Source organism: Melampsora larici-populina (genome assembly GCF_000204055.1).
Source record: "Melampsora larici-populina 98AG31 unplaced genomic scaffold MELLAscaffold_33, whole genome shotgun sequence".
Lineage (NCBI taxonomy): Eukaryota > Fungi > Basidiomycota > Pucciniomycetes > Pucciniales > Melampsoraceae > Melampsora > Melampsora laricis-populina.
In genome coordinates, this window is record NW_006768797.1 from 797629 (window position 1) to 822750 (window position 25122).

The window sequence follows — 25122 nt, forward strand, 5'->3', positions numbered from 1 at the left end:
TGCAAGCTTCTAAGTGGTGCGGTATATCAAACCATGGGCGAAGTTTTATCTTGATTTTTTTTTCTTTTTCACCAGTGTAATTCTCACGTATCCCTTAGTACTTCCTATTGCGGTACTCATCCTCAAGCGTAGTTTGAATAGATTACCTTCATATGAATACGGTTATTCAAAGAGAAGAAGCAATGCAGAATGATCTCGTCCAGCAACATGAACATCTCTTCATCCACCCACATGATGAGCTGCATACAAATATGTTTTCTCGAACCAATATCCATCTTTGGTCCACTCCAGCTCAGACGAGTTAAGCAAGCCCTGCAGATCTCTATGTCACCAGAGCTGAAACTGCTTATGCACATCTGTAGAGCAATCAACGAAGATATATGGAGTTGAAGAATTCCTTTGACCATACAGCGTTCTTGCCTGTTCATTTGCAGGTCGTCAAAACCGCAAGTTGTCTTACTCCGCTTCAGTGTCACAGAATCGCCTGCAAGCTCGGGAAGTGAGTATACGGATGGCCCAACATATATCTTCATGTGTCGGGGCCCCTCTTTGAGAGTCAGCACAGCTTCGATGGCTCCCTCTCATATTCCTCTTAGATTTAAGATGATATGTGGCGAAAATTCAGGTAAAGAGTGCGAATTGAGGCTCAAGACAGATTTTATCTCCGGGGACCTCAAGAGAGGCCCGACAAACCAAACTATCAGCTTTTGCCTTGAAGAGAAAGGTGCCCGCTGTATTCGCCCTATGCATTAGAGGGTCACGGCGGTGGATGTATCTACCGAATCTATCCCTATCTAGCCTTCGTAGTTGGTGTCCCATTAACTGAGTGGAATAAGTCGAAAGGGACGTGAAGGACAATCGACAAACGAAAGACTCCGAGGATTTGCAGAACAAATGGACATGTTGGATTGGGGAGTTATCAGGAAGATGACAAGTAGACATGTTGCCCCAAAGCGAGAAGCCATCAAGGGAAGTTCAAACTACAACTTGGTTAGACACTCCTTTCCTCACGTGTATAGCGCTTCTGGTTCCATTTGTCATACTCTCCAGAAAATCTCTCTTCCTAGTATTCTATGCCAACTCGCCAGTTCTAAGCCTGAGTTAGATAGATTCATTATTCAAATCTAGTCATTCCAATTTCCTGATCTTTTGTCGATTGTTTCTGAACAAATTTTCATTTCCCACCCGCCCACTCCTAGAAAAAAAAAGAGTTTTACAAAAGTAGTATATTAATGGTATTCAAAACTCGAGAAACCGGTCCGAGAAGTGCCAAGAAGTGACATCTAGAAACTTCTCAGACACCTCGAAGATGTTTCTAGATGTCACTTCTTGACACTTCTCGGAATATTTGAAAGCTCCTCTAGACCTCGATTCCAAGAAGCCTTTGCCTCACAACTCAAGATCAAGATGCCGCGAGTCTCAGCCCGACAACAAGTCCTACAAGTGCTGAGAAAGGTATCACGCCACCTCCTTGCTCATCGCAAAGACGACACACTTCTTCTATCTTCAGCAAAGCATCCCTCAAGCACCTCGAGATCGCTATCAACTATGCTCCTCCTGCCTCAATTACTACCAGATCTTCCACTTACACCACAAACTCGCTTAACTTTGGGTTTCTTGCTCAAAACTAGAACGACACAACAAAAGCTTGAAGACTTTGATTCGAAGAAAAACGAAGTCAAAATCTGGTTGGCGGAACTGGAACGTGTCGAAAATCATCGATACCTGACTTCCAGAACCCTCCGCCAACGAGATCATTCCCACGAGCTCTTCAATGGGATTATGAACGCTTCAGAGAACATATTCATCAAATTGGTAAGGTCTCTCTTTTCTTTAGAGTTTTTCATTTGTTTCTAATGGCTGCTTTGCTGGTATGGTCAGGCGCGAATGAAAAAAGAAAGCTTCATTACCCTGTTTTATAAGATTCAAGATAGCCAAGTTTTCAGAAACTCTTCCAGCAATTCTCAAGCCAAAGTCGAAGTGCAACTCTTGATTGCACTAGCAAACATGGGTCTTTCCGGAAATGGCGGACAGGTTTCACTAATCGGCCGTTTATTAGGGGTTTCAGGTGGGTCATTGTTTATGATTATTGTATTTCTGTTTCGGTAACTGACTTTTGAACGTTTTCAGATGGGAGTGTAGAAAACTACACATGGCGATGTGTAGCGGCGATCCTGGAGTTGCAGCCTCATTATCTAAGCTGGCCATCCCCTGAGGAACGCGCAGTCATCAGGCACGAGATCTCTGAGGACCACCCGGCTGTGAAGGGATGCGTAGGATTTGTCGACGGAACACTCATACCCTTAGCTTTTGGTCCAGTCATCTGCAAAGAAGATTACTGGACCCGAAAGTATTTCTACGGTCTCAACTCGATGATCGTGTGTGATCATCGACGGCGGATCACTTTTGCTCGCCACGGGTGGTGTGGGAGTGTTCATGACCAGCGTGTGCTCCGAACTTCAACAGTAAGTTTTTTTTGGGTTCGCCAAAGACATTGAAGTGACTGATGATGTTGTTAGCTTTGGTGTCAACCTGCACGCTACTTCTCCGAGGGAGAGTATTTAGTGGCGGATTCTGGGTACAGTGCCTCCAGGTGCACTGTCCCCCTCTTCAAGAGGAACACGGACTGCAATCTTCCAGGCCTCAAAAATTCATTTAATAAAGAACTTAGTGAGGCACGCACGGTCATTGAGCATGTGAATGGAATGCTCAAATCGCGCTTTCAGATGATGAAAGAATTGCGATTGATTTTACGAGACGAAAGATCAATGAAGCGGGCAAACGCTCTTTTGATGGCGTGTTGCCTGCTTCACAATTTCCTTTTGGCGGAAAATGAAGGAACGGCCTTTACTTACGGTCTTCCCAACGCAGCCGAACGTGAAGCCGAGCGACAACATTGGGAAGATCAACCTGCGGTACTTAACGAAGTCCTTGCCGATAATGATGACACTTTACGCAGACAAGTATTTGCTGAATATTGTCGTCAAATGGGGGCTGATGTCTGATAGGTGTAAGTTTGGAATCATAACATTCATGTAATCGGTTTTGATAGTCAAATTGATCCTTTCAATCTCATTCAACTTCATTATTTCCAGGTGTTGGAAAGTTGCTCAAAAAATTTCTAACTGGTATTCTTCGATCTCACTTGATTTAATAACACAAATTAAATAAAAAATTGAATACGAACTCGTTCTTCTTGTTTGTTGAAGTTTCTGTCAATAAGTAAAGTTAAATTAAAAAATTGGTTGTATACGATCTCGTTCCTGATGTTTGAAGAACTTTCTTCAAAAAAGCGAAATTGTGTTCTTCTTGTTTGTTGAAGTTTCTTTGATTAAGTAAAGTTAAATTGAAAAATTGGTTTTATACAATCTCGTTCCTCTTCTTTGAAGATCTCTCTTCAAAAAAGCGAAATTAAAAATGGCAGGAGTTTTTGTTTGTTTAATCAAGCCTGGTGGCGTATCTCCAAAGAATGAATATCAATGTATTCCATTTGAGACATCACTAATTCAACTGAAACAATAATTGAGAGATCACTAAATCCAGTGAAACAATAAGTCAGAGAGCAGCATATAAGCTTATGTATTTGAAGGAGGTTACAAAAACAACGAGATAACTAAATAACTAAATCAACTAAATCAAAGAGATTAAAAAATCCACAGGAACAATTGGTGTTCCTAAACAACCGGTGGAATCGAGAGTTCCACAAAGAGTCACATAAACTAAAGTTCATAAGGGTGTAGCGAAAAGATGTTAGGTCTACATTCATCAAAAGGTGGAGTTGTGTTACCAGGTCTACATTGATCAAAAGGTGGAGTTGTGTTACCTACGTCTCAATCTTCAGCAAGCATTTTATCCACAGTCTCTTTGCTTCGGTCAAGGTCAGACCGAAGTTATCCATGTATTCTTTATATAGACGTCCTCTCAAAGAAATATCTTCAATCTTTGATTTCTTCTTATGACTTTCCAGCTCTTTCTCGATTTTATCTAATTCAAGGTGCTCTCTACGCCGCTTCAGTTCTTTTGTTTCATCCATATTTCTTTCTTTGAAATCCAACTCGGCTTGATTGAAAACCAAAGTCTCCCTCTTGAGTTGGAGTTCTTGTAATGACTGAGTGTGCTGATCGATTCCAGGGTTCAAACTCTTAGTGATCGCTTCGGAAAGTTTGTTGTTAGAAATGACTTCGGATCGTCTAGCAGATTGCTCCGCTAACATGTGTTGTTTCTTGAATTCCCACTCAGAATCACGTTCTTCGTGTGATGGTAAGTGGTTTGTTAAAACTGATGAAGCGGGACCTGAGTTGACTCGAGACGATTTGCTTCTCCCAGCGTTTGTAGAATCCACTGATGTAACGTAAGAGCTTTTTCGAGGTGAAGCATGACGAGGTTTTGAGAACTTAGGCCGAGAGGTGCTTTGAACCTCCAAAGTCGTTGTTTGATTGAGGCTGATATCATTCAATTTTTCATGTTCATCAAGGTTATGTTTGTCTTGATCATCATCTAACTCTTCCAAATGAGGACTGTCGATTCCAGCGAAGATTCGATCCAAGGAACTTTCATCTTCAAAAGGATCATCATCGTTTTCGATTTGATTAGCTCGGCTGGCCTCAAGTTGATTGTCCTCGGGTACCACTCGGAAATCAGTATTTTTTTGAGATGGTAAGATTGCATCAACATCAATCACATCGTTAGATTCCTGAACCGCGTCTGGCGAGTTTGCCTTTCGCCTTCCAAAGGCTGGGAGCATTTCTTCATAGTACAGACATTTTTTTTTGAGTAATGCTTTGGAGAATTGAAAAAGTAGATGGATCATATACAAATCAGTGGTCTATCTAAAAGAACATATACATAAGTAACATACACACCTTCGAACGAATCTTCCACCAAAGATAGTCGCTCCTTCCAAGCCTCACTATCGGATGTGTACCCATTGGCCTCCTTCTCAGCAATAGCATCTTCCATCAGCTTTTGTTTAACACCTTCCCCACTTGCTTTGCGGAAGTCTCGCCCATTTCGGTAACTCTTCTCGAGTTCTTGTATCTAATGCCAAAAGAAAATCACATGTGTTTAACATATGTATACATAAGTGTTGAAGATCGAAAGGACATACCTGGAATTCAACAGCTGAAGGTTTTATGTTGGGAAAACCGTTTTCGGTGAGGTACTTCGCAACCTCTTCAGCTACATCAGACTTCTTGATAGTTCCACCTTCACCTCTCCACCAGTCTATCCGATGACCATCACCTTCAGCTGTTATCAACCATTCGACTACGATCCACAGGGGAGTCTTGCCGTCCCTGTTTTTGTCGGTACGCCAACCAGTTCGAGCACGGACAGGGGAAGACGGCTGGTTGTTGGACTTGGGAGCGTTTTGTTTGCGAGAGCGCTTGGCGCGTTTCGGAATCGGATCAGTTTGAGTCAACACTTGACTCGCAGGAAGGCTTTCTTGAGTTTGAATGACAGGTTGGTAGGGTGACTGAGGCATGGTGCCCCAAATTTGCGGGTTGATGCTTGACGAGAGATGGTGTTGGTGGATAAGTGGCGTATTTGGGTTGATGGTTGGCGATACGAAGGTATAAGGGTAATGATGAATTGGTGGAGGTTGTCCAACAAAAGACGAGGCCGATGGAGTACGAGAAAGAGGGGAATTGGAGGAGGGTATATCAGCCATGTGATATTAATTGAGCGGGTGTTAGAAGGGCAGATCATGCATGTGGAGAAATAAATACATGTGTGAATATCTCCAAAAATAATATTTGGCCTGAGAAAGATCGTGGAGCCGAGAAACATCTTCGAGGTGTCCGAGAAGTTTCTAGATGTCACTTCTTGGCACTTCTCGGACCGGTTTCTCGAGTTTTGAATACCATTATTATTCCAGTTGCGGTTTCAATTCTTTTCTTTCTTTATAAATTCCTATCGAAATTCCCTTAGATTTACTTTTATTTTTTATTTAGTTATGCTTTCTTCATTAAGTTTCATATATTTTTCCTTGTTATTTCTTACTCAGAGATCGACAATTTATAAAAGTTTGTTTTAGAGTAGTAGTTAGAAGAATATTTGTAGCAGCACCTTTAACTTTCATGTAGGCCTCAGGCCTCCCCATCAGGGGTTCTTTTGTGTTTCTTAGTTCTCAAAGGAGTAATACAAAGACCTCGTTTGTGCGTGCCTCCCAAGGCACCACTCCGCGTACAACTAGCAGTCGAGCGATGAGTGAGATGTCCACTCCATCTGGAGACTCATTTCATGTAAATCAGTCACTTCTCGCTTTGGCGTGTCCGGCTGGGAATGATATCATGTAACGCTGATAGCGCCCGCGGCGAACGGAATCAGCATTTTTGATCATTTTGAGATTTACTATAGCGGCCGTCGGATGTGTTCTCGGGCTCACATGTGACTGGAATTCGAAATAAAGGAACATCTTCAAGAAAAGAGGTCAAATCCTATCGCGTACCTATTGCGTCTAGGGTGTGCAGATCTTACTCACCATGTCAAGCTTCGAAGCTTCCACAACATGGCGTGTGATTGAAGCGATGGTGTTTGGTGTGCACTGTGCGGGACTGTGGGCTTACATATGACAAAGTGTGACGAGTGCTTCGGAGGGCTTGCACTGATCCGAATCGTCCCTCTACCTGCTTCCTTCATAGAGAGTCAAACTCCACGAATGCCTTCGCATTGTCATCACAAAATGGACATCTGTGAATTTGGCGTGACAACTAGGGAGCTGATTTCCAGATGCTTCTGGGTGCCGTGAGCTTAAGCTGTACTCAGATTAGATTCGTCAGGAAACCCGTCCAAGAGATTTAGAGCTCCGATTTAGAGATCAGTGCAACTCAACAGTCGAGAAAGAAAACAGGCTAGCAGGGCAACGCACAACACTTCTCCTTGGTCCCCCCTGCCTTCAATCCATCCAGGTTTTTTTCTCAACTGGCGCCCCTGGTGGTGGTTCCTCGACATGCATACATATCAGTTCCTGGCCACTGTGTATACATAATATCTTCTTACGCCCCCAAGATAAGCTAGAGACCACCGGCTACACAAAATTTACTCTTATCATTCGATTTGCTGCCTCAAGGACCTTTGAAGTGTGCTGATTTCCATTTCCTGCACTGGAGCCTAATAGACACGGCCCGCGTACGTCTGACCAGCCGCCAACGGTGGCAGTGATAACTGTTGCTTCAAGTTGCCTCTAGTTGCTTCAAGTCGCACGGCAAGGTGCATTGACGATTTCTTTGACGCAATTATCCTACTCTCGAGTCTCAACGTCTTTTGCAGCAATCAACTTTGGTATACAGCTACTGACTCAGAGTCTTCCCATTAAACCACTATAGCTTATACTGCAGGCCAATTTGATTCCGGTTTTGTCGCTTGTAGGGCGATCATGATGGTGTAGAGTCGACCAATCGATTTTCAATACGTTCCTTTTTCTTATCCAACCGCCACACTCGCTACCAATTCTTCACTTGACGCGGAACTGAGCCTTGACAAAACTCAACGCTCACCCTGCGGAAGTCACCGGCATATCACACAGGTCTATCATCAAAGTATTGTCGCCCTCAACCCGCGAGTCCAAGAATCGTTCTTTTCGCCGCCTTTTTCGCGGACCCCCTTCCACCACGCCTCAGCTTCCTCGGGACTCTGCATCTGTATCACTATCGCCTACCTACGTCCTGGGATATTTGGATCACTTTAATTTTCATCGAGTTTATCCTGCTACGGAGCGCCCAGGGCATCTTGCACAAGCTGGACATCGGAAGCCCCAGTGAACATTTACGTGGGCTTGAAGCTGACCCAATTCTAATCAAAACCCGCCGAGCGAGGCAGACACCCTCCAGCCGATTGGAGACACCCGTTGTCCACTCTCGATCTCAGTTGTCCTTGGGAAACCTGGCTAGAATAGACACTCCAATCCAGGATTTGGGCTTGTCTGCACGTGTCGTGAGTCCCGAAACCTTGTTTGCCTTCTCAAGATCCTGATCGGCCTTAAATCATTTCCACACAAGTCGAAGGATCATTCGACGCGTCACTTCTATGGATATCAACTCAGATAAAATGTCTCCCATCGGTCTCATCCAATCGTCACAGCTATTGTACTCAGCTAGTCAGTCATCTTCAACAAAACCTGTATTCAACCAGCAGCGTCGTTCGGAATCTGTCTTACAGTCGGGACCGCCTTCAAAAAGCCAATTGAGCTTGGGAAACAGACTTTCGGCCTCTGCTATTGTTACCGAATACCCCATAGGGGATTATGAGAACGTCGGGCCACGCCGTCGACTTCAACCAAGGTATTATCGCCGAAGCGTCGGTGTGCTCCCTATCACCCAATCAACCCCTTCGAAAGCTCTTATCTTGTCACCTACTTGGAACCACCCGCACGTCCAATCTTCATTAATTCTAGCGCCAGCCACACTCCCCGACACCTCAAACTTTCCTTTAAGCTCGCCTTTGACACTGAAACAACCAATGACCTCAGTCATGCGTACTTCGGAACACGCAAAATTTACCCAGTCCACGACGCATCCACAAGCCGCACATGTGATTATTGAAGATCTTACACCTCGAGGCCCACAAATTTTTGACTCTTCATTGCACACAGACATCCCGAGTGATAACAAGACAGATGCTTCTAGTTCATCTCCCAGACTCTATTCCTTACTCACTCCTTCTGCGTACCGCTCCAAAAATCGTCCGAGCCCCAAAATGAAGAGTAGCTTTTTTTCAGCCCTGAACAAATCCGAGCCTAACTTTTCTTCCAGTTCGACGCCCAAAGCTAAACCCTCAGCCATCAGCAACAAATGCCCTCAGGACTCTGTAGAAACTCTTGATAAATCAAACCAACGGAGAAGTCCTCTTATTTCGGAGTTGTCTCCTAGTCTTTCGACACAAGCTCCTTCGCCGACTCTGAGTAATGATGAAATTCCGCGTCTGACGACGAGTCCGAACCTTCAACATCAAAAAATGAAATCTATCATCAATAGTACCTCGAAGAGAATTTCCATTTTCACCTCACGCCTCAATCACTCATCAGCCGCAAGTCGAACGGGGCCCAACGCCAACCGAGATTCACTTACAACATCAGATATCGGCAACCCAACACCGCTTCCCAATCGCACTGTCGAAACTAGCCTTCTGTCGGTAATTCCTTCAGACAACACATCGAGGTCCCCAGCAATTGAGTCAGAAAGTTCAGCAAGCAAGGCGAATGCGTCGAACAATAGCAGAATCCATTCTCCTGGGTTCTACCAGTCACTCAAGATGAGGTGGAAGCCGGAGCATAGTGGCCGAAGCGTACTTCCCCTTTCCCCCTCAAATAGTACACCAGCCACCAAAGAACTTAAGGCGCAAACTTTTTCAAACTATGAGAAACTGAAGAGATCTCAAAAACTGGCCATTCCATCTTTTGACGAACTTCTTCCTCCGGAATTACCATTGCCACAACGTTCATCGAGAATCAGTCTTGCGGAGTTTTTAACTTCTAAAACTCCAAAAAGAAGCGACACTTGCGAAGATATGGAGACTATAGCTCCCACAAGAACAGATTGCAAGCCCGTTTGTACTCTCGGCTCGAAGAAAATGACACCACGACCTGCTCAGACTCATATCTCACCTAGACCAAGAGCTGCATCAACATCAAGTACAATCTCCACGTCGACATGTGATCCTCTCGCAAGTTTTGCACTCCGGGGTCCAGATCCTGGTCGACGATTCAGCCATCTTAAACCTCTTCAGCTTCAGGTTGAAAGTCTTCGAAGACGGCCTTTGTCCACGCCCTCCCAAGTGGAACAGTTGAACGTGACGGAAGAGGTGGAGTTTCAAAATGGATTACATCCCGAAATCAATTTAGCGATATCTGCCCTTGCCTCATCTGGCAGCCTTGAGTCAATCACGGACAATTTTCCCCTAAGTCTGGCTGGACTTTCAAGTGTGATCCAGCAACGCGATCTGAGAGGCAATGAACTAGCGCGTGTTTCGCTGCTTACTGCTTCCTCTGTCTTTTCGGAGTCTCCGCCTGGCCATGTTCTCCTCAACGGGATCAAAAAGCGAGATAGCACGCGTTTCACTTGTCAGTCATTCCATAGGTTATTCATATGATCCGGTCGATTCTTATAGTGACAAATCTTTTGCCTTTAAAACACAGTGGGACCATCCGTTCAAAGAAAGTTACGCTCAGAGGAATACGATAACGACCTCATGACATTTCTTTTACCTTCCCCGCAAATGGGATTGGACAAGTCAACCGATCCGCTGAGCTTGATCAACCCCCTACTTCCCGAGATTCCTTTGACGAAGGTATCAGATTATCCCATTGGTACCACAGATCACTATCTGGAAGTCCCTGCACGTAGACAAGCGAGCTTAGAAAATGGTGGTGGCAGAAAGGAACCCCAAGTGGCTAGAGGTTAGCCGTCATGTTCCTACTTTCTCGCATACCCGCCTACTGGTTTCATTTTGTCATCTAACCCCTCACATACTTCATAGATACTCACAAATCAACAGACATCGTGACTGAGTGTAACAGTTCACTTCTCGCGGAGAATTTACACCACACAAAATATAAATCCTCTGATTCCCGTCGATCTTCTATCAGTTCGGTCCTCAACCGAAAAGACTCCCTTGATTCATCTACACCGGAATTGTTCCAAGGAATTTGGGAGAAAGAGCTGGAAGAGAATGAGCGGAAGTGGAAGCGCCTGGCGAGGCTCAGTGATAGCCGAAAGGGATCCGAAAATATAACCAGTTGTGATATGCTACAAGACTTTTCAATAGTGCCGCTCACGCTCAAGGATGATCTCAGAACCAAACCTTTCATCACCGCTGGTAGCAAGCGCCTCAGTCTCAGTGCAATCAAACCAAGTACTCACAAGCCCTCATCTCACCTAGAGGCCCCATCTATGCCTATAGCGCTAGATACATCAACTGATCCCGACTGCTTATCAAAGATTTGGGATTCTTTCAAGTCGGAAGCTGATATTAGTCTAAGTGAGATGACTTACGATGCTACATTGAATGATGATCTGGGGGGCAAGCTAGATCACATTGATCATTACTATATCCCTGAAGAGACGGAACTTTTAATTGAGCGAAAACCACTCACCAAGACATTCGCTTCAAAGCCGTACAATCCTTCCTCCACTTCGAAGGCTGAAGTAGTCGGCCTCGGTCTAGTTGATATTACATCGAATTCTTACAGTCAATTTGATGTCACAAGCTTCACCCATTCATACCATGTCCCAGCTCCGGCTCAAGATGTTAGCTCCAAGTCATCTGTGGGTATACACAAGCTGAAAAAACTGTCCCTGTCCAGCGATAAAGCTTTCAAACCCCCTCCTTCATCTTCAACGTCGACGAATGTACAACAAATTTGTGCCATAAAAACTGCAGGACCTCTCGCCGATGACTCCTTCACCCAGAGTTTGATTTTGGATCCCTCACTGGTCAACGCTTTTCCAACACCCCCCAAGGGCCATAGATCAAGCCTGTCTTCATCATCGTCACACTCAAGTAAATCGCTTCTATCTCCAAGAAAAAATCGAACCCGCCTCTCGTTGATAGCGCGCTGTGAAAGCAATGAACTCATGTTTACTGACTCGAGTCTCAGGATGGGAAAGACAAGTCGCTCTAGTGCAGAGAATATGGCCGATCCAAGGATGTTGGATGTAAAAGCCGAGGTTTCCGCGCCGTCCAAACCCCCGAACGATTTCTCGGAGGGAGCTGTGCACCAGCCAAAATCGTTTTCAAACCGGCCTCGCGCTCAGTCGGGATTCGGGCGAGCTCCACCTCCAGCTCCAATCCAGATTTTTCCTTCATCCCAATCAACATCTGTTTCATCTGCAAAGACAGTTTCATCTGCAAAGACAGTTTCATCTGCCAAGACAGTTTCATCTGGCAAGACGCGAAGAAGGAGTCTGGGGGTGACAGCTGGGAAGAACAGCTTGAGCCATTCGATGAGGAGCCCTATTTATATGAAACCACCAGCCCCTCCCCCCAACGTACCACTTCCACTTGAACCAGGTCGCAAATTGCATTCACCAGCTGATATTCACGGAACTAAGTATCTCAACAAGGAAAAAATTGCATCTCCTTCGAGTCAGTCAAATCTCAGTCCTGGGGCACTTAACCCTGGCTCGCTAAGTCCAGGTTCACTGAGCCCCGGAGGATTGACAGTCAAAAGACCGAGTTTGGTGATTCGACCAAAGTTGACGCCTTCACGCTCTGGTGGTATTTATCCTACTTCTGGGTCATCTCGGCCACTCCTGCAAGCAGGTATAACAACATTGCCAACAAAAACTTCCACGTCTCCCACCACCCTCATTCAGGATACCCGATCCTCTGAATGTGAAAGCCCAATGGCTTCCAAAAGCTTCATTGTAGACCTTCATCATGATTTGGTAGATCAGACGAAAGACGCCACCCAGTCTTCTTCTTCTCATGCGACTTGTTCGTCACTTTTCTCGTCCATAGGAAACTCTTCTATGTCTACGACTTCGACCATCTCGTCTCCATGTACACCCTCGTCGACACGGCACAATCATAATCATTACATACCACCTGTTCCTTTAGCTCATAGCTCTAACTCGCCTAATTTCACAAGCCATAGACTGGGGAGAGTGCTCCTTTCACCACCCTCGTTGATTCCATTCTCTTTCACAGAACCATCTCAGCTTCTTACTACACCCCGTACGGCGATTTCCAAACTCGAGCAATCTAAACCTCCTACACCCAATACCATCAAACCGAGTAATAGATCGCTTGGTCCCGCCCCATCGACCGAGCAACTATTTCGATCCACAAATCGCCGTTTCCCTCGTTTAAAAAATGATCTGCTATCCCCCACAGGGCCTTCTGCAATTTCATCGCCTAAACCTTTGGATAAATCCGAGTGGGTCAGTTACGGTATGGCAATGTAGGAAGACATACAACCTTTGTTCAGACAATTGAGTTTCTGGTAAGTCAAGCCCATTCTCCAATCTTGCCATGGAGCCATTCACTGACAAAATCACTGGCTTCGAACAGGCTGACATTTTCTAAACTTTGAACATTTCTTGTACAGTTGCCCATTCAAATGGACACTAATAAGTCATCTTGCTTTTTATACCTGTGTTATTTTTATTTCCTTGGCTTCTTATCAACCTGTTGTATCATCTCAATCTATAGTTATATAATGTATCAATATCCATGTGTACACTTGAGTGAGCTCCTCAGATATAAGTTACTTGTTGCTTGAGTTTTTCTTTGCTTTGCTTGGTGTTTTGCTTGTATCCATCCAATCTATTCTGATGTTTCAAAGGGAATATTTGTGTTGTGTTTAGGAGCTTTCAAAAAATGGTGGTGTCAAAGCCATCATGCCAGACTCGAAATAAATTTGACCAAGGGATTGTAGTCGTATCAATCTCATTTTCCCTATTCAGAATTTGGCTTCGAGTCAAACACTTTGGAGACTGCATCTCAAAGGTGAAGCCAAAGAGAAAAGGCTATGTTAATGGGAGTGATCCTTGAAAGTTCATGTGCAGTCCCCTTCATCTACAGCTTACAGCTGATTTGAGAATGATTGGCCACTTTTTTTGGAAATAAGTTGTGCCGTGGTGATCAAAACCAACCAAAAAACAATTTAACAGGGTTTGTATTCTTTGTATTCCCAAAATTAGCAGAGAAACAAAACTTGGTCAAAAAGAAAACCAGGCTTTGCACCATAATGCACTTTTCAAAAAAACTAATCATTCTCAAATCAGCTGTATATACTTACCTCATTGCTGGAGCGCTACCAGGTCATATCTTGTCACTTGCAATCAATCAGATTTGCAAGATCTCTTTTCAAAGGAGGCTTTCCAATTCCATTCAAATGATGATATTGTTGATAATACCCCAGATGTTGATCCCAACAATCAGGCTGTTGAAGACAAACCTTTCATATCGGCACCCAAAAAGCGCTCATTGGCCAATGGACTTTTATCTTATCTAGCATAACCTTGAGAGCCCGGATCTTGTAAACCATTGGATTATTGGGGACATAATGAAGGAACTTATCCATCTCTTTCAAAACTGGCTTGAATTTTTCTATCACCCAGCAAGTGATACTCCTTCAGAAGGTAGCCATGCACTGTGAACATCATTCAACTTCCCCAAGTTGGAAGAGGAAAATGATTAATAGTACAGTTTGTCATAAAAGGATCCAATAATGCACACCTGAGCCATAGAACCCACACTACATATGTGCAGCAAGCTAAGTAAATAGTTGTCTATCATGTACATGCAGGTCTGCTCAGTTATCTGCCCATCAGAATAAATAAATCACATGTTATACCACATGTAACTTTTTTGACTGTAAAACAATTCTCCCAAAAACCACTACATATAATTCTGTAGCTGCTCAGGCAATATTGTTGAAGCTATTTCTTAGTAACAGAAAGGGTGTTACATACCATCGAGTCAATGAGATCACACCAAAATGTTGAGTCAGTGTATGTAGTCAATCTTTTGAATGCTTTTGTCAGTCTGAAAAAAGTTACAGCATGTATTACATATGAATAACTTATCCTGATGAGCAGATAACTGAGCAGAACTGTATGTACATGATAACCACCTCTTCACTGAGCCTGCTACACATATGTAGTGTGGGTGTTACATTGCTCAGGTGTGGAGTGATAGATCAATTTATGACAAATCATATTCCCAATCATTTTTTCCTGCCCACTTGGGGAAGTTAAATAATGTTTGTAGTGATGGTCTCAAACCAGATACTTTTGAAGATCTTGTATGCCTTAAGACCTGAAACAAGTTATGATTGATGGTTGCTCTAGTTTTCTTATTCAAGTTTTCAATGTCTCAATTTAGACTTACAGCTATTCTGTTGTATGTTGGACATGAAGAAAAAATGAAAAGTTCAAATTTCAATTTTTAGCTGGATTTAAACACAACAGCCACTGTATTGTCTGGTTTTCAGTGGTGGATTTTGAAGTTTAATCTGCTTGAAGGTAGTAAAGAACTTCATTATCTTTTCTCAAGTCCAACATATGATCAAACAGTAGTACAAGTTTTAACAAAATATTAATATACACAAAAGGTACAGGCTAGGGGTTAGCACATCCCACCCAACCGGTTGAGGTTAGGGGTTAGCACATCCCACCCCACCGGTTAGGCTAGGGTTAGGGTTGGGGTCATAGTCTCTTTGAATAAAAAAACATGTATTGTTGTAGCCTTTTGAAATCAAAACATGATATTGGTTTGCCTCTTGAGTGAACTTGGAGAGTGTATTTTCCAAAATTCCCCATTGCCCACATTATGCAGGCTGGATTGGGCCAACCTGGTTTAGCCCAGGTTCAGGCCAAGACCGGCTTGACCTGGTCCCAAACCCGGGACTGACCTGATTTCTTTGGGCCAGGTTGTTGCATTAGTATCAGATGTTACTAGGGCTATGACCCGGCCCTGGCCCCAGTTGCCCCAGCCTGCCCAATGGTTTTGTGGAGGCAACCGGTACATGCCCCGGGCCAGCTGAGCTTACCCTACAGAGTGCCAAGAGCCCTGCCATGGCCCTCAGGGCACCGGCCCTGACGTTCTTGGTCCTATGCCTTCAATACAAGCCCACAACAGGCCCTGGTCTGCTTGAAGATGCAGCCGGGCCTTTGCAGGGCCTGGCGGGACACACATGCCAGGGCCAGGTCATAGCCCTAGATGTTACCAGTGTTTTTTTGTATGTATTATTGTGTTACATGTCAGTATTTGGGTACATGTGTATGTACAGGGCTTACAGAGGTCTATGCTAATCCCCCTTGAACTTTTCACTTATGAGCACTGCAAAATGTTAGTGAAGAGTCAGCCAGAAATCAGCTGACCCCTCACAGGTCCATTGTTTGATTGGGTTGCACACACAAATGCACCTAGATGTACCATGGATGGAAGTGGAATATCCATATCCTCATGCCTGCATTTCTGAGCTTCAGGAAATGGGGACAGAGTGGATTTTGTAACCCTAAGCATTGTAGGTATCTATAAAGATGAATTTCTATCCACAACTAGCAATAACAAACCCAAAGGTGATAAGTGAGGGTATGGGTGAGAATTGCTGATTTGTGCTAGTATCAAGATTAACAACCTGCATAAACACACATAATAGGTGACAGAGTTCACACAAATGATATCAATACAGGAGGTAAAAATATGTGAGTGAAGATAATTTTTGTAGGGGAGGAGATAATCTCTGGGAAGGTTTGAGTGTCACAAGATATGAATTTCTAGTGTAGAGGTTTTAACTTCAGAAGTCAGACCATGAAATCCAAAAAGCCTCTACAATTTTCCAGAGCCTCTCAGCCTAGATAGGTCAGGTGACATCAACTACCAAAAATTCACTTGCATCACAAATTGTCTGATACACCAAGACCCTAGGGAGCTCCTATTGAGGTGCATAATGTAAAATGTTTCATTTTCTGATGTTTTCTGTGAATTTCTGTTTATTTCACAGCATGCAAACCATGTTAAAAAGTCTTGACAATTGTAACATTGTCAATCCCAAAGATTACAAAGTCCCTTGCTTCTTGCTAGGCCTTGGGAAGGGAGGAGTGAGGAGCTGTGTCAAGTTTCTATGAATGTGAACTGAAGTAAAGTGTATGTAATGTAGGGTTTTTTAGATTGTGCACCTTGATAGAAGCTCTCTGGATTCCTGGCACAGTTTTGGTGCAGCAATTCCTAGGTTTTCACAGGCATATAACAACCTGTTATGAAGTTCACATATGTGTAATGTAGTTGTGTCTTCATGCTATCTGCTAATAAATTTCTTTCCATAATAATGTCCTTATAACCTATTAGCATGAGTTACTTTATATATAGTAAGCACTGTGTCCTTGTGGCAGTTACCCAACAACAAGTGCACACAGACTGCCTTTGAGGCACAAAGGCAACTTGTGTGTGCTCCTTGCCGAGCGAACCCCACATAGACATGGTGAAGATTGGTCTTCTTAACCTTTCTTTATTATTCTAACATTTCCATCAAGCTGTGAGATTCAATCTTATCACAACCACTTGGCCTTGTGGAAGTTCCAATAATTTAACTACTCAGGTTGTCGGCGCGCTGATAATTTTGTAGGCGCGCCGAGGCGTGTTTTTTCATGATTTTTTGCGCCGGGCGTGTTTTCTTACAAAAAAAATTGTCAACAACCAAAATGTTGTTTTTACATTGTCATATATTCTATATTTGTATTGCTGTAGCTATCTACCACCACAAAATTACCTTTTGGAGGTGAGAAAAGCTAAAAAGAGCTGTCTTCAAAGCTCACAGCAAGGGTCCAAGTCTCCAAAATTGGTGACAGGACATAGAACTCCAAAGATCTGGTGTGTTTTTTGGAAAGGCGCGCCGGCCCCAATTTTGGGCATTTGTTTGACACCTAGGCGCGCCCACAACCTGAGTAACTACACTAAAGATGATTGGCACAAGTGGCAAAGAGGCCACAAAGCTTTTCTAAAACCAATGAATTACTACTAACGCTAAGCCTAGCTCAGACAGACATCAAAAAAACCCCAATCAAAGTAAAATAAGAATCAAAACAGAAAAGAAAAGAACAATCACACTTGTAGAAACTGAACACATGATGATCACAAGCTGTCACGCCTGTGATAGTAAGGTGTAGTAACGTGTAGTAGCCTTAGTCTTACACCCTGTCAATAAAGTTGACTTTGAACAAAACTCTTCCAGATGAAATGAAAAGGATGAGGATCTATCTCTGCATATGTATATAATGTGCAAGATGATCTGACTGCACACAAATCCAAGAGATAGTTTGATTTTTTAATTCCTCTATTTCCCTTTCCTCTGAGAAAAAATAATGATGTTGAAATACAGCCGTTCCAAGAATGGTTGATTATTTTTTCAAAAATTCTCTCTTGTGCAAAACTCATACAATTGGTTTTGTTGAGTTTCTGCTTTTCATGAAACTGGATGATAAGGAAGGAAGAGGATCCTCCAATGAAGATCTTGTTAGCTTAACAAAGCCCTCTCTGCGCGGCCGCGTCCGCGCCTTCGCAGAGGGGCTTAGGACTAATCGTCGATTTTTGGCTTGAGCACTACACTCCTTAAGTGTCTCTAAGGAGTTTTTTGGATTTTCACGCTTCCCTCACAAACAAACTTCACCTGACTCCGCAGGGAAAGTTGTTCTGATAAAAATTCTACATAATCTCGTAGTCAAACATCATGGCCAGTGTGAACGGTGTGGCCAAAAAAGGAGGTTGATGATTCTTACAACACACCTGTAGCAATGATTCAAAAATCGGGTACGGTGCAAATTCACCCTGTATGCCCCTTTACAAGTGAGACATAAGGCTTGAAAACTCCCTCAAGAACAGCATGGTGGGGTAGTGTTTCTCTCGTGAGAACAAGATATACACATGTAGAAAATGATCGTGAACAACTTTCCCAGCAGGGCCAAGTGAGGTTGGCTTGTGAGGGAAGCGTAAAAATTCGAAAAACTCCTTAGAGACACTTAAGGAGTGTAGTGCTCAAGCCAAAAATCGACGATTAGTCCTAAGCCCCTCTGCGAGGGCGCGGACGCGGCCGCGCAGAGAGGGCTTTGTTAAGCTAGAGATCTTGCGTCCTTGTGACCATTCATCTGTAAATCTTTTGAAATACATCTGTTAAATCCTTTATGATCATTGTTTGGCTTTCATGGATAGTGGTAAAAACATCCTTTTCACATTGGTTAGTAAGATTTGCCATAGCCAGGCCTTGGCCGACGCGCACATCAGGCCCCAGGGGTGGTCAAGTTTACACTCTGCCTCTGGGCCGTGGCGGGCATCACAGGACCCGTTACTGCCAAACTCATCGGGTACTCCGTCACGGTGGGACCAAGTGGTGCGATGGTACTGAGCCATTTCTGAGTCAATTTTCCTTCACAACACCATCTTGACTTCAGTGCATCATGTCCGAAGCTTCTCGATCTTATCGTTCATCAGGTCATCGTGGCAGGAGCCGAAGTAGAGACCGATTGAATGATGACTATCGCGCCACCCGACGTCCAAGCAGTCAAGAACGACATCGATCTCATAAACCTGATGGTGATGAAAGACTGAGTCATCGATCGAGAGGGCGAGAGGACGAAGATAATTATCGAGAAACGCATTCTAGCTCGCGTCGTAGACCTGACAGTCGAGATAGAGAAGATGATCGAAGGGCTCATTCCTCACGTCGATCAAGATCACCACCACCATCATCTCGAAGACGTAGATCAAATTCCTATTCCGATTCAGAACGTCGAAAGAGTAAAACTAAAGAACATCATAAAAGTTCGCATTCGAAACATCGACAGAGACATGCTTCTGGATCTTCAGATGATTCATCTTCCAGTGACGACGAAGAAACATCAGATCGAAAAAATCGAAAGAAAAAATCGTCACATCGTAGAGATCGAAGTGAGAGTGTTGATAGTAGTAAAGGAAAACACAAGAAGGAATCAAAAGAAGAGAGGAGAGAAAGGAAAAGACGTAAAAAGGAGAAACGCGAGAAGGTGAGTTGATGTTTCGATGATGTCTTCTTGGAACTTTGTGATCTTTTCCATGTTTTGATTGTTGTCCACGGTTTATTCATTGTTTACCGTCTATTAAACATCGGAACCTAACTTTTCTTGTAGAAAAAGTTGAAAAAGAACGGAAATTCCAGCAAACATAAAGGTGTAGTCAATGAGTATGGAAAGTTTGGAATCATTAGTGAAGCTGATATGTTCACAAAAGATCAAGAGTTTAGGTAATCATTCTTTTACTCAGATAGATCTGATCTAAGACTAATTTACGGTTCATTGGTTGTTCTGTTGCAAGAGCTTGGCTTGTTGAAGAAAAAATGTTGAATCCGGAGACAGTGCCCGTCTCAAAGATGAAAGAGCTCTTCCGGTCAGTTTGTTTCTTCACATAACTTTTAACATTTCAGCTTCAGTTCAACCCAAATCCCACTGATACCGATCGCCAATTTGGTTAAACAGGGTCTATATGGAGGATTATAATACAGCCACCTTACCACACGAAAAGTTTTACGCACTCGAGAAATATGAATCTAAAATGTTAGTCATTGACTTTCTCTATCTGTGTATCTACTTGGCGTGCTGACCCCACCTCATTATTCTTTACAAAATAGGAATGCGATCCGATCAGGCCAAACAACAACGGGGGATTTGGGTTACGATCCCAGAGCTGATGAAGCAGCACTAGCAGCCCAACATAAACGTGTAGCCAAGACGGATGGTGAAGTTTATATCGGAAGAGCTCAATTAGAAGAACTTCGAAAACTTGAAAGGTAAATCTTTCTTTGCTTTACCTTACATACTAGGTCAGTCATTAAAAGGTTTTCTGTTTCTTGATGTAGGGATCGAGTTGAAGCGTCGCGAATGAAGCGCATGGGAATGGAAGTGAAGGAAAGTATGGGAGTTAGATACGAAAGAGATTGATTGATTCAAAAACAAGATCTCTCTGTATCTCTTATCTAGTGAAACATGGTAAATGTCATAGTATCTCGCATCGTTAGTACAACGATGTTCTGATTTACGGTGCAAAAAACGTTTGTGACATCGTATGTATTTATCCTATATAATATTTTATGAAATTTGGTAAAAAAAATAGTAACTACACTGAGAGCAGAATTTCAACGAACAAAGTCCAGTTGGTGACAATATGATAAGAGAATCGGCTAAGCGGCCCGCTTGTTGAACTAAGAGCGCATGTGTTGACTTCGATCATTCAAGATGTATATACCCCACTGACAATGTGCCCATATGTTGATTTTTGATAATCGGCGTGTTTTGATGTTACCGCTCAGCCCTTAAGCTTCTCATCTGATTTAGAATATCAAACCTCATCGTTAGCTCGATCACATTTCAAAAAAGATGATTGAAAGAAAAGATCACAAACCAATGATTTATGTCTCTTATCTACACCAATCCATTCTTTATACTCAGGTCTACCTTCACCCCATCTACCATAACCACTCCAACCATCAACTACTCTAAGATTATTAGGCCAAGGAGCAGAATTAGAAAGGATCATCGATGATGAAGTAGGATTGCTTTTGATGAATTTTTGTGATTGGTCTAAAACCTTTTTGACTAATTTATTGGTTGTAGTGATTTTTTGAGCTCTAGAAGATGAAGATGAAGAGGATTTGAGTGTTGGTAAATTGAGTTGATTTGGTTCCAAGAGTGAGATTGGGATTGGTTGTTTAAGTTTAGATTCACTTGGAATTAAACGAGTTGGTCGTGCGATGGTTGGACCTAGAATTGGATGAATGATTGGTTTTTTTCTTGCTTGGAGTAGTTTAGTTGGTCTCATGATCGATTGAAGTTAATCCGATAGTGTTGGCAGGTTCTGGAGATTCTTGGTTATCGATTCTGAACAGGATGAATTGAGAATTTGAGGATGAACACAAAATTGGATAAAATCATGAACCCGACCCGTCCCGCTGACCAGACGGATCATGCACCGAGACAAATGAGACTGTCAACTCGAGCAGAGGCGGTCATGAAGTCATCCTCAGGCAAGCGACTGAAGTTCATCGATCACTTATCACAGAATGCTTCCAAGATTAAACACACGATCATCCATCCTATCAAATCTTCACCATCAAACAACCAAACCCAACATCAACTTTCAATTCACAAGAAATCAAACAAATCTATCATCAAAGACTTCAAACCAACCTCAATCGCTGAAAAGATTCATATACCCAATCATACTTTTCTCACTCTTAACATCATTCACAATAAATCTAAAATCGTTAAAATTAGAAAACGAGAACCAATTTCATCAATTAAATGGACAAATTAGTATTTTAGAAAGTATTCTATCAAAATTAAAAAAGAATGGTTATGAATTTAAAGATGAAAAGGAAAAGAATAGATTCATAAAATCAATTGAAACTGATTTAGAATTAGTCGGATTGAAAGAAAAACCAATTCCTCAAGAAGGATTTAAAGTTAGTAGAAATGTATCATGGAAAGAAGTCTTCTTAGGTAGAAGTGATGTAGTTAAAAGTGGAAACGAAAAGAGTGAAGAAGATATGATTCTTGGGTTAATGAAAGAAGTTGAAGAGACGAAGTGAGAGGTTGATCCATTACTCAAATTTGATAATCTCACTCATGTACAATGTGTATGATTCGGCGAGGCATAGGAAGTAAAAATTTGTGAATTGGCGCTCCTTTGAAAATGTTAGCATCCTCAACTTCTTTTAATCTGCTCTCATGAAAGGTCGAAGAAATCTTACAAAATGCAAGCTTTGATCAGATCTCATTTTTTTTGAAAAGAAATGTTTTTCTTTACAGTTTTCAGCTACACCCTGCAGGGCACATTTGGTATAGAGAAACTTCAATCTGCTTATTCCATATAACATTCACTTGAGGTAGGTTCACCATCTGCCCAGGCTGTATAATAATCATCTAAATATCAATCCTGCTCATATTGATTGCAAGATCCCAGGTGCGGTTATGTAGTAGAACGAGTTGAGAGCTTGTAAACCATTACATTGATCATTTTTTGATTGATCTTTGTACATACATTTTTGTGAAGCTTGTTCCCCCCAATAATTGCAAACCAGAAACATGAGGGGTCAGCACCTAATCAAAATGTCCAATGGCCCATGGTTTTTGAGAGCACCACAACTTTTCATGACATTACATGGCATTTTGAGGTCTTGTCCTGCAGAAAATTAGTTTACAACCATTCAACTTTTTGTTGGAAAGTTTTACAAAAATGCCTGTAAGGTCTTTAGCTAGTTTTAGTTGGAGTGGTGGAGTACAGTTGGATCAAAGCCTTACATAGACTTGATATATGCCTGGAGAAGAAGATGAGAGTGGTTGATATATCCAAGCTGGTGAAGTATTCCCGCGCTTCTATGGGTCAGTCAAGTTTATCTAACTCTTGTGTATTTTTTATATACACTTATAGCTTGGAGGTAATTTGAAATAGACTGTTAAAAGGTTTGAGATAGATAAATGTTACTTGGGGTCTTTAAAACTAGACTTATAAGGTGAAGAAAATATTGTAAAATTGATCCTTGATACTTGACCTGAAAGATGACTAAAGTATAAAAATGCTTTCAGGGTTTTTTGCTTTTTATCATTTCTGAAGTTTCTTGGACTCTTGGGTAAGTGCTTGATGACTACTGAATTTTGAGAATTGACTTAATTATGTATCTGAATTTTCTGCATATTCCCTCAGGATTCCACAATTGCAATCACTCTACACTCAAAGCTACTTCTTGTAGGAAGCTTTCTGTGATCATCTTCTAGCATGAATGAAGCATGTGGAACATTGATTCCATGCTTGTCTTCTGCCCTGCTGTCATGCTGTAAGAATACATAAACTTCATCAGGCTTCTGCTTGCTTAAGTAGAACCACTCTTGATCTTCCATGTACCTCCAAGCTTGGATTGCATTTGAAGGATTTGTTGGAGTTGTTCCCCAATTGGGACATTCTTCTTCTGATGGTGACTTCCATTTACAAAGGCCAAGAGGATTGTCTTCCACCACACAAAGGGGTCTCCAAACATTGAGGATAATAACATCTTTCCCTTCAGCTAGATGCTTTTTAAGTGTGATCTCACTTGGATCCTTAGAACAAGCAAGACTGTTTTGAATTTCTTCTTTCATGAATCTTGCACCATCTGGTGACATATCAGAGTGGATAATTGGAATTGGTTGGCTTGGTTCTGCAAAATGTCTGTAAGCAGAATTGAAGGACATGGCACATTTTGAATTTGTCCTGGACATCAAAAATCATTGAGCATGTTTTTGTTCTTTTGATAGAAGACAATTTCTCAAAGATTTACTCACAGAGATTTAACAAGATCCACAGAATCTTTTGTCAAGGCAGCTTCTTGTTCTGCAGAAAAGTCTACTAGAGCTTCAAATCCCTTCACATTTCTTCCAGAAACATAAGTAAATCCATAACTTTCCAAGTCTGGTGCTTCTCCAATAGTACGTAGGTCTGTAAGAGGAACTCTATGTATCTGTTTGTCAAGGGTATATTGACCAGTTCCTTGACCCCTCTCATAACAATAGACATCTCCCAAAACAGTGGCAGTACCTGAAGAAAAATCTACAAGCAAGACAAGAATTTGAGTCAGTGTTGAGAAAGGTTTTTTGTAGTTTTGTAAGGTTCAATGAAAGCAAACCCTTCAGGCCTCTTTTGCATATACTTCTACAGTTCATAGAATCACAGAAAACAAGACTTATAGACACTAGCATTTTGAACAAAGACATTTAATTGATTATACTTGATAGACTTATTTTGCTGAGTTGTCAAAGTATTTAAGTGGGAAGAACCCAAGAATTTGAGTTGAGATCTTCTTCAAGATCATTGATTTCATTGATGATTGTGATGCACCATTTGTAATTGAAACATCATTCAATTTTGGTCCCAATCTTGTTATACACACATATTTTTTGCAATTCTTAGCAAGAATTTTTACATTATGTCAGATAAATTGAACAAAGATATAAAACTGAGGTACAAATGAATGGAGACTATCTTTTTGGTGAAGGCTGAGCTATGTAACCACACATAAACTCTTCCAAAGATTTGTTTGACACACTTCTTATCAACAAAATGTAGATCAAACTTCTTATCAAAGACATGCAAAACAAATTCCTTATCAAAGAGATCCAGAACAAAATTATCAAAGAAATCCAGAACAAACCCCTTATCACAGAAATGCAAAACAAACCCCTTAACAAGGAGATTCAGTTTGGTGTGATGTTGTAGGTTCAAGTATGATCTTTGAACTAGCCATATTATGGGACAATGCAAAATATTCAGAACAGGATTCAAGAGGATCAATACTTACAGTGTGACAATTGCATCAAAAGTATGAAATTCCTTTCATCTCTACAGTCCCCTTCAAGTGATTTACATAATCATTCAATTTCAGGAAACAAGGATGGTACCAGGTTGAGGGCCTGTCAAATTCACTTTGTCCAACTGAGTGGTTACAAATCCTCAGCATGGGGATTTGTACATGAGCCTGCAAGAATCTTCCAAATGTTGAGTAAAGAAACAAAAGGGTATGCAAAAAACAGTTTTTGTTGACCTTGAATTTTGCTAATTGTGATATAGATAGGAACATATTGCTGGAGTATGAATGAATCAATCCTAATATCCAAATATAGA

General features: G+C 42.1%; 4 protein-coding genes across 4 annotated transcripts; 2 read left to right on the plus strand and 2 right to left on the minus strand.

The window, feature by feature from the left end:
- Positions 1-6482: 6482 nt before the first annotated feature.
- MELLADRAFT_109014 (uncharacterized protein) lies at positions 6483-13188 on the plus strand (the record flags this gene model as incomplete). The annotated part of the gene is made up of 7 exons (XM_007412851.1): positions 6483-6537; positions 7526-7932; positions 8080-10057; positions 10133-10393; positions 10474-12383; positions 12884-12940; positions 13150-13188. The coding sequence occupies 7 exons, from the start codon at positions 6483-6485 to the stop codon at positions 13186-13188; spliced, it is 4707 nt and encodes a 1568-aa protein (XP_007412913.1).
- A 6503-nt stretch (positions 13189-19691) lies between these two features.
- MELLADRAFT_89903 (uncharacterized protein) lies at positions 19692-20411 on the plus strand (the record flags this gene model as incomplete). Its single annotated transcript, XM_007412852.1, has 5 exons — positions 19692-19717; positions 19789-19860; positions 19950-20027; positions 20102-20260; positions 20330-20411. 5 exons carry the CDS (start codon positions 19692-19694, stop codon positions 20409-20411), a joined length of 417 nt encoding a protein of 138 aa, XP_007412914.1.
- Positions 20412-20768: 357 nt separating this feature from the next.
- On the minus strand, positions 20769-21288 carry MELLADRAFT_109016 (uncharacterized protein; the record flags this gene model as incomplete). Its single annotated transcript, XM_007412884.1, has 2 exons — positions 20769-20795; positions 20872-21288. The coding sequence occupies 2 exons, from the start codon at positions 21286-21288 to the stop codon at positions 20769-20771; spliced, it is 444 nt and encodes a 147-aa protein (XP_007412946.1).
- A 1880-nt stretch (positions 21289-23168) lies between these two features.
- MELLADRAFT_53163 (uncharacterized protein) lies at positions 23169-23627 on the minus strand (the record flags this gene model as incomplete). Its single annotated transcript, XM_007412883.1, has 1 exon — positions 23169-23627. The coding sequence occupies one exon, from the start codon at positions 23625-23627 to the stop codon at positions 23169-23171; it is 459 nt and encodes a 152-aa protein (XP_007412945.1).
- Positions 23628-25122: the final 1495 nt, after the last annotated feature.